The 10,000-nt window shown below is 41.8% G+C and overlaps 1 protein-coding gene across 1 annotated transcript in view; it reads right to left on the bottom strand.

Annotated features, from left to right (window-relative positions):
- Positions 1-10,000, bottom strand: part of LOC121707607 (A disintegrin and metalloproteinase with thrombospondin motifs 9-like) — a 53,564-nt gene that overhangs the window by 18,462 nt on the left and 25,102 nt on the right. Inside the window, exons 26-28 of the mRNA XM_042090299.1 lie at positions 8,863-9,117; positions 4,725-4,886; positions 3,994-4,170 (exon numbers count right to left, since the gene is read on the bottom strand). Coding sequence (XP_041946233.1) covers positions 3,994-4,170; positions 4,725-4,886; positions 8,863-9,117 — 594 coding nt within the window. The remainder of the gene's footprint in view (positions 1-3,993; positions 4,171-4,724; positions 4,887-8,862; positions 9,118-10,000) is intronic.

The raw sequence follows: 10,000 nt of genomic DNA, 5'->3' as shown, positions 1-10,000 counted from the left end.
CTACTAACCAATTAAACAAATATGAAGTCTCTCTGCCTTGCTAGCATTTCTGTGGACAGTAACTGAGTGGAGAGAAACACTGACGTTAACAGGGTAAAGTATGTAATCGGTGATGAAGTTGGGGGGTCGGTGGAATGGCGCTCAGAGGTGAGCCGAAGGCATCAAAATACAATTTATGGCGGAGAAAAGGGAGCCAACACCTGCTGAGATTCAAATGTCAGACCATTTCTCAAGGTTTTTATACAAGGGCCTGAATGAGACGGCACATATTTCACTCTACACAGAACCAGCATGATGGTGGGAATTATCTCAATGAGGTCAAAGTAAATTGCCTTACAATTATTTAAAACCATAAACCACAGTCTTAAAATTGAGAAGTCGAGTGCACTATCATGCCAGAAAGGTTTTTTGGTCCCTTATATTAGAAATAAAAAGGAGGATTTATTCACCCTTGAACATAGCCTTCTTAAAACTAAATTCTGGCAATATCTCATAGTTAGTAAATCAACAGTCCACACCAATAAAAAAGTAACCAAGGACAGACAGACATAAATGTATGAACATATTCAATATAGACAGATGAGATTTGTAGAATCACTGGAAAGTTTATTCATTGCTATCTAGACATCACCTCTCATGGACAAAGTCGTGCACATCAGTGAAGTCGTACGCTCTGAGTTTTTTTAAACTTTTTTTCTTTGGTTCTCTTGTTTTCTTGAGCATCAAATCAAATGGGGCCCTCGGTGTTGACTGTTGGTGCTACCCTCAAATCCAAAGCAAACACTAGGTCCCCGAACCCAAAAAACAAAACAAGGAGAGAGCAAGAGCAACGTAAAACTCAAGGGTTTTAGTGGGTTTTCCTGGGATTAAATCGCTTTTCCGAGCAAGTCCGAGCATGCTGATTAAATGTGCAGGGAAAGGCCTCCTTGCAAATCAAAGGTGACCCTTGACCCCCCCGATGCTCTCATCCATTGTCACGCCAACGGGTGTTCATTGGAATGACTGTCACAGTCACGCCGCCATCAAAAGCCCTACCACACTGCGCTGCAAAAAAAAAGTAAGGGCGGTGCCTCTAAGAACCTGGCATTTCCAGAGCCACCAAAGGGAGTGCAGGCATTAGTGAATGAATGAACACAAAAAATGGCTCCATCAAAGATTCATTGTAGCACATAATGCTGACTTCCCTTGCAAAAGAAAACTGGGTAAACTCCCGCTCTCAAAAAAATGACACCATGAGTCACAGGCCAGAAGGTTCTGACCTCCAAAGAAAACAAAGTCAAAGCTCAGTGATTCTATTAGTAGTTCTGTCACTGAAAAAGCTCTTTTGGGACCGAATGATTTGAACAGAAAACACAGAGATAAATCCACACAGTCTCTGTTTAAACCAGGTTAGACCCCCTTGGCTACACCAGTGCACAATCATGTTCAACGCTTCTATGTCTAAATACCTAACAAAAATTCACAGGCTAGCCAACTCCATTACTGGTGCCACTTGTTTGATTGCAACTAAACTCAGTGATTTGAGTAAAATGTTATAGAGAAAAAGATATTAAACACCTTTGCTTCAGATCTGCAGCTCACTACAACTATGTTAGGACCATACATTTAGATGCCACCCTCACCTTTAAAAGCAGCAGGATATTTCCTTAGCGTTCACATACAATAGCAAAAGAGATAGGCCTATATCTCATTTCTTTGGATGTACATTAGGCAGTTTTAGGTAAATTTACAGCTTTGGATTCTAGATACAAAATACAAGGATACATGTTTTGTAAATTAGCTATAGCCAAATATTGTTTTGTATATACTCAAAAGCGTTGTGCAAGTTACTAGTCATTCCTCATTGTACGTTTGCTCTTACAAAAGCACATTGCAAAATGACGCACATTCGTATGAAATTTAAATACAGACAGTACATCCAGTATGATGAAGTACAAATAAATATGAATTAATTACATAAATATACAAAATCATCCATATCTCTAAAACATTTGGACTTTAATACTGCCATTTGGAATGAGGCGCACTACATTTGAACAGCCAGTCAACATCCAAATGCATGCGGGGCGCAGTGCATGCTTTCTCTGTCACTGCACATTGGCTATGCTGTCTCTAAGGTACGAACGATCAAATGAAATGCGGGTGGTTAAAATATTCGAAATATGGCACTTTAAATAATAGTTGATCCAATCACATACCTTACAGTTATGAGTCTACTAACGTTAAGAAATAGATCATACACAAACTGTTTTATCAAATGTATACAAAGAGAAGCTTTATTTAAAAAGCTCTCAGTTGGACTGTGCTGCTTTTGCGGCCTCAGATGTACATTATTATGGTCATCAAGCTAAAGTTCGACTTTAAAGCCAACTGGATGTTGTACACGTTACACCATTCATGGTTCTCCATCAGCAAAATGGCCACCCTGAACGGCTGTGGGAGGAGGTGGAGGGAGTTCTATTGGCTGAGAATGAGGTAGACACAAATGACTGGCCTTCAGAATGATCTCCAGCAAAATAAAACTAATCAGTCTCGCCTGTGGTTCATGCATTGTGAGTGTGGCAAAGGGCATTTTGTTCAGCTCAACAGACACAGGTTTGACATAGGCAAAATCAATATACATTTTGTAAATTGGAAAAAAAAAACTGAAAGACAAGACACAAAAAGTCTAAGAAAAAAATCAGCAACTCTGAGTGGACAAAAAAAAAAATTGTAAAGACTATCGATACACCATGTGGTTGATGCTGCTATTGAAATAAAGCATAGATCTGACACTTAACAGTTAAATGTGACAAATAAACCATAACTATGGGATATTCAGGTCTCACATCTCCCTTGTTTGATAAAAGCACCACTGTATGAGTCAAAACATGATGGCTGAATGAACTGTGTATGTTTCCAAGTGAGGTATGGTTGATAGCATATTTTTCACGTATACGGAGTAATGGTGGTCAAATCATACAAGTTATTCACAAAACATATGAAGAAACTATCCGCTAACTCATATAATCATAAAAAGCACCATTTGAGCGATGTGCCTCGGAGCTTAATTACAGGCAAACTGCCGTGTTGGCGTCTGTGTTTGTCCAATGTGACATGACATGCTGTACCAGCCTAATCTATGCTGTCAACTTAAAAGTACTGCAGTAGACCCAACAAGGGTCGTCCACTCATGTCAGCCATGGCCGAGAAAGCATGGGCCACAGAGCGCAAACATTTCAAATAGACATATATCATAAACAAATGTATACATCTCATAAGAATAAAACCAAAAATAAGAAAGTGACTCCATGGTCCTCGTTTCATTGGTGCCATTACTATTAACTTGTTCTATGTTCGGTCATGTCACAAATATGAAAATACAATTTCAAATCAAAGCTACTGAATCGCACCGTGGATATGGAGTTTGTGTTTTGTATCTTCACTAAAACAACCAAGAAGTAAAACACAATCAAATAGCAAAATCCTCATATACAAAAATATTCACTGATATTTGCATATAAACATAAGAAGTGCGACATGACCCAGCACACACTCTGTCACAGAACATCTAACAAAGTAGAAAGCTAATGCTATGTACATCTTTTGCATAATAAATTATTATCTTTGAAAACAACGACTTTACAAACTAAATCAGATCCTATGATGATCCTTCATTAGTACATGAACTAAGACAAAAAGGTTGGTTATGGTCACACGCAGGTAGTATGTAGCCTACCAGGATATTTTGTGACATTTGTGATATTTTTGTATATCTGGTAAATTCTGTTTCCTTAAGTGCAAAATAAATACAATTCACAATTGTCTGTTGTGTGATAGACAGTCATGGCACTTGGGGTTACAGGAACAGTATTTGATTAAAATCGCAACCCATCTTATGTGTTTGCTTGGCTTTTTGTCTTGGTCTTGTCTTTCAAGCTATACATGTAACGAGGAAAAAGCCCAAACTCCATGAACATGTAAAAAAAAAAATCAAATATTTTATGAGCGTACCGAGCTCCACGGGTCTGCGCTCCAGTGGGGGTTAGACGGGCACGACTGAGTATTGCACTGCTCTCGGTCGGGCGGTTTGTCAAGAATTTCACAGCTCAGATCGTTAAAGCGCTCCCCGTTGGGCCGCTGACATGCGACCAGCCGTGTTTTTATCCCACCGCCACAGGACTTCGTACACTGTGGACGAGAGGAGGAACACAATGCAAGGGGTGAGCACCTGTGGCTTTTTCGGGACAGGAAGTGTCCTGTTCACCATCGCTATGCAAGGAAGCGTGCTTAGCAGTCCTAATGCCTACACAGGCACGCAAATGACCTCCGCCCCACGACATTCCCAAATCAACACCATGACATTCCTAAATCAACACCATGACATAAGATATGAACCACCCACAGTATCCCTTTGATGCTACCAAAACTCTGGAAACAATCTCAAGGAAGCTTAGTGTGTGATGAATAAAACCAGGAGCAATCACTGTCATCACTAACAAATGACTTGTTGCTATGGTGCTATGGTAACCATTTAACAATGCAGATGACTTCAATTCTAGAATTTACAGGAGTGACTAAAACAGAGATATAATGTTATTAAATATTATTAAATTAAGGGATCTCAAAGAACATTATATTAACATATCAGTCAAGTGTTTTCATTGACCATATAATATGCATCAAATCGCAGTGTAGATGGATTGACGGTGACTATAAACCATCATTAGTAGCCTTCCGCTCACCTCTCCCCAGTTGCCATAGACCCACTGCGGGCAGGGTCCAGATTCGCAGGAGCGCTGCTCGTTTGGCTGGGAGCTCTCGTCACAGTTGTTGGCCGTGTAGCCGTTCTCATCCTGGCACACCACCACCCGCCTCTGGAAGCCACCGGCACACGTGCTGGAGCACTGGGTTCAAGAGCAGAACACATCAGGTGAGTGAGATGCTCATAACCAATGGCCATCAGACCCATAAATCAATAAAGCTTTAGGGCAATTCCATGGAAAATGGACTTTTTGTCACATCCATAACGCCAGGAAATGCCTTGGCATTTGTATGATGTGAATGATAACATTCATTTTTTGTGCCTTTTTTCTCATGTGCATTCTTCAGCTAAAAATAGCAAATGCTCAAATTTCATGTAATCGTTCACATCATACCATACCATCCCATTTTATTGGCGTTATGGATGTTACAAAAAACGTAATTTTCCATGGAATTGCCCTTTATCTTTATTCTAGTCAAAGACGCAGTCTGCTTTGGCTACGCCACTAATGGCTTAAAGGCACACTATGCAAGATTTTCACCTTTATGAAGCCAAAATGTTCACCTAGCATAGCTATACAGCATAGATGTAGCGAGTCCCTACCGAGAAGACCAGCCATGCAACTTCCAATAGCGGTGCCCCGCTAAACATCGTGAAACATTACCTTGTCAGTAGATATAGCTCTTTGGAGATAGTTTTTGCCTGTTGTTAATCCTTCACCTCCACAACAAAAGCATTTGCATTGTAAACAGGGAGGATAAGTCGCGAGAAGTTTGCTATTTACAACTGCAGAGTAACATATAAATACACCCCGACTCTAGAGGGAGCTCTAAACTCGGCAAAAATACCTAAACCTGCATATTATACCTTTAAGATACCGGATGTACAAAGAAAGCGTTAATACCGTGTTCTACGCGCAGAAAGCGAACGCTGTGCTTTGCCATGTTGCGTGGAATTTACTAATCCTGTGATCCCGTTGTCCATCAGACTCGTCGGAAGTTATGCAAAATTACGCAACGACACGCCCATTTCAAGTCGTCTGACGAGAAGTGATCTCGTTCAAGCCAAGCCAAGCCGTTCTCCCCCAAATTCGGCGGAGAGTTCTTACGATTTGAAAACAAAGATGGTTGCGCCCTGTGTTTGTGTTAAGTAGCTGTGCTATTTTATTCTTCTTTTTGCTGCTTAGCAAATGGGAATGTCCATTTAAATTACTCGTACACATTCCAATGCCTCAAGGGTATGTGTTATGTTGTCTTGTTGTTTGTGGAATATCGTGGAATGTGTTGTTTATCCATTGGTGTTGGTAATAGTGGCTAGCAATGTTGCTGTGTTGCTAAAAACAAACGCTAGACAACGCTACGTTTCTCGAGGTGAATACTGGCGACTGGTAAGACGACTACAATGGACAACGGCATCACAGGATTTGACTCATTGTGTTGTGATAAAACGCGAACCGTAACACTTTTTATGAGGAAGTGACATCATTTCACAAGTTACGGGTTGTCACAAGCCATCAGCATGGACAACAGGATCCCACGATAAGCTGTCAATTCATTACGTAAACAGCGCTCATCACCGCCTGTCCTCGCCCCCTCTACAGCGCTAATTACGTGACCACAGCTGAGCCACAAGCGCAGTGGAGTTAACCGATTGCAACATTAAAAAGAATCAAAGTTTAGCAATCATACATGATAATAAGATGTCAACGAGCAGCGACATAGAGAGTAGGCCTAGTAGTTCTACTAATCCACTTAAAAAACAAAATACTTTTTTAATACTTATTTACTGCAGGTAGACTAGGGAAGTGGCCTAGATGTTGTGAAAGTGAAAATACTATATTAGAAAGGCTAACCAAAGTTAAGATTTATTTTGACAGAAAACTGATGCTCTGAATACTGATTGAGCTGCAATTTGGATTACACCTCCTTTTAACAGGTGGAAGTTTTTCACTGCAAAACAGACGTGCACTGTTTTCAAACATATGACAGAATACCTAATCAATCGTTAGTACTTCTCCTCCCCTGTGTTTGCGTGATACCAAAGTCCTTTTAGGCAAGCCCTTCCACTCGGCGGCCATATTGTAACGCTTTTTGGGCACTTATCGGGCATCTTTTTCGGCAGAAATGTGTGCACAAGGCTTCACAACATCAACCTGGCTCCAGCCGTGAGATCACAACACATGATTGGCAGGATGTATTCACAACACACCACATGATTGGCACAATGTATTCACATGTTAGATAGATGGATACTTTATTGATCCCTAGGGGAAATTCAAGATTCAATGTTGACAATTTTGGAGCGGAAGGGGCGGGATATGTGTAGACAACTGCCATATTGGCGTTACAAACTAACCCCATGCAATTCCATAGAGAATTTTTTGAGTACTGTGTCTCGTCATTAGAAAGTCTCTGGCAATATTCCCACTTTTCCCTCACCCTCCCATAAATGCATATGCATCAGTAAGAAAAGCGTAGATAGCCATAGACCTCTGAAGTTCGCCTACAAAAAAGAACCAAAGCTGCCATCTTTGCCCATATAAGGAGATCCGGGTGTTAATTACTGTTAATTACCTATGGCAAGTTGCATTGCAAGTTAGCTCTGGCGTAACAAAAATCTAAGTTTGCCGTCTTAACATAGCGAAGATCCCAGGAGCTACTCGAAGGCAGAGGACAAAAGTGTGTTGAGCAAAACGTCTGCATTTCAGACTTCTTCGTACCCACGAGAGTTTAGCAGGTGCGATAATTCAAAACCCCCATGTTATTTTTCCATAGGCAAAATTGCAAGATCCCGGATCTCAAAGATGGTAGCTTCTTTCTAGGCGAACTTCAGAGGTCTATTCTGCGCTCCAGGCTGTGGCACTCAAAATGCGCTTTGATCCATGTGTGATCCGTTTTGTACGTACGATGCCATGTTTTAGGGTGCAAAATACTCTTTGATCCACGTGCGATCTGTTTTGTATGTACGATGCCATGTTTTAAGGTGCAAAAAGCGGTAATTCTTAATATATTCAAATATTCAAAAAGTATTGAAATGTCTGAATAGAAACACATGAGGGTTAGATATAGTGTCATTTGTCACATTACATAAAAGGTGTGTCATTTCTTACCTCATAATTTCAATACTAAATGCCTACTGTAACTTTCTGTACAACTTCAAAGCCATCAGAAATAACAAGGTTTGATCTCAGGATTTCCCTTTAGGGTTAAACATGGTCTCTGCTAGCTTTCCTAGACTTCCTACATGTGGGTACTTTCCTGACCGATAACAGTGACATGACCGATGACCGATAACAGTGACATGACCGATAACAGTGACACATCTACACATATATTCCTCTTTTATCATCGTAGCTTAAAATGAATGAATACACACATCTTATCATTTATGAAAGTATTGAGCTATTAAAACAAGGTCTGCTTTAGTTCACAGATGGTGAAAATTGAAGTTTCTGGTATTGTGTGACGTCACTGTTTGTCCTTGTAGCTATTGTTTATAACACAACGACCTTGTTGAATCTATCTCGGTCACAGACAAAAAGAGAATACCTCCATCAGTGGGACAACAGAAGGAAACTGGACGGACGTACGGCCATTTGTTCTTTATTTTCGGTCCACTCTTGGCTTTATTGTGACATGATAGCTAGGGCAGGAAACTGGTGGGGAAGTGATGGGGAGTTGGAGTAAGGGATGACCTAAAGCCGGACTCGACCCTGGGTCTTAATGTCCTCAGACCGCTCTGATGCCTGGCACTACGGCTGCACCTCGGTTCCCCGAGTTCTACAAGGCTAATTTAAGAACATCCTTCACTAATCAGACAGACAAAAGGCTGAGTGAGACAGCGGACCTCCAAAAATAGGACCAAGTACTTTTCATTGTGTTTTTTGTTTCCTTTTTTGTGGGGGAATGTAATCTAACCATTTCAATTATGTACTGACAAACCCCTTCAGACCACAGTCAATTGTTCTCGCATGTTGAAACTCCAACGCTAAGGAAACCTAAACAAAGGCCGTCTGAATGGAATAATTGTGATTTAAAAGAGGTAATTTAAACAAATGGTTTGTGCTTAAAAGAAGCAATTAGAACCGTTTACTTAGACTTGGCCTAGGAGACACTCACCGCTCCCCAAGGACCAGTTCTCCACTGGTTGCGGCCTCTCCTGCTGTCGCTGCCCCCGGCCGGCGGCACGCTCTTGGGAATGGCGGGGAAGGAGCCGTGGTCAGTGGGCCGCGAGGGGCACTGGGGCATGGCGCACTCCTGCTCGCGGGCTGGACGGTCATCTGGGTCGCACTCGCTCACGTCCACCACCTGGTCGCTGAAGTTCACACACACCACCTGGCGGGTGGCTTTGCCCTGGCCGCAGGACACCGAGCACTGCAAACAGAAGCACGCGAAACGCACACACACACACACACACACACACACACACACACACACACAAATACACACACACACACACACACACACACACACACACAAACACACACACAAATACACACACACAAATACACACACACACACACACACACACACACACACACACACACAAATACACACACACACACACACACACACACACACAAATACACACACACACACACACACACACACACACAAACACCATACATACATAAGCATGTTACCACCCAGGAATACGTTCAAACCACATTAGTTCTAATGCCTGGACAACTGAAATAAAACAACAAAGAATTAGAAACTTGCAACTTGAAATACTTGCAAATCATGCACACAAAAGTAGTTCAGTAATTCAACATTTTACAGAAACGCCGAGTGAACAATAGTTAATGAAAAAAACGATTGACACTTTGTCCTATAAAATGTAAGTTGCCATCATTAGGCATTTGACACCTGCTGCTGTGTCTTAAACTGACTCCTACAGAGCTGACTTCCTGTGTCTGTGTAAGGCAGCTAGTGCTCCAAGCCAATTGCTGTCTGTATTAAACTCTGTGGCCTCACAAGAAATGGCTTCCTTCCTCGGGTTCAACGAGTTACTCTGGCATACAGTAAATAATCAGAGACCCTCCCACCACGGCACACTCATCCACTCGCTCACTCACTCGTTCACTCACTCGTTCACTCGCACTTTCGTAAGGGTCCTGATGACTGTGGGCTGGGAGGGAGTATCGCTGCTCCTCTCAAGCTGATGAGAAACAGCTGTAAACAAGGCCTGCCCCCCTCAACCCCCCTCCCAACGCACACACACACACACACACACACACATACACACACACACACA

The sequence above is a fragment of the Alosa sapidissima genome, chromosome 4 (assembly GCF_018492685.1).
Source record: "Alosa sapidissima isolate fAloSap1 chromosome 4, fAloSap1.pri, whole genome shotgun sequence".
Lineage (NCBI taxonomy): Eukaryota > Metazoa > Chordata > Actinopteri > Clupeiformes > Clupeidae > Alosa > Alosa sapidissima.
This window is presented reverse-complemented; position numbering and strand designations above follow the sequence as displayed.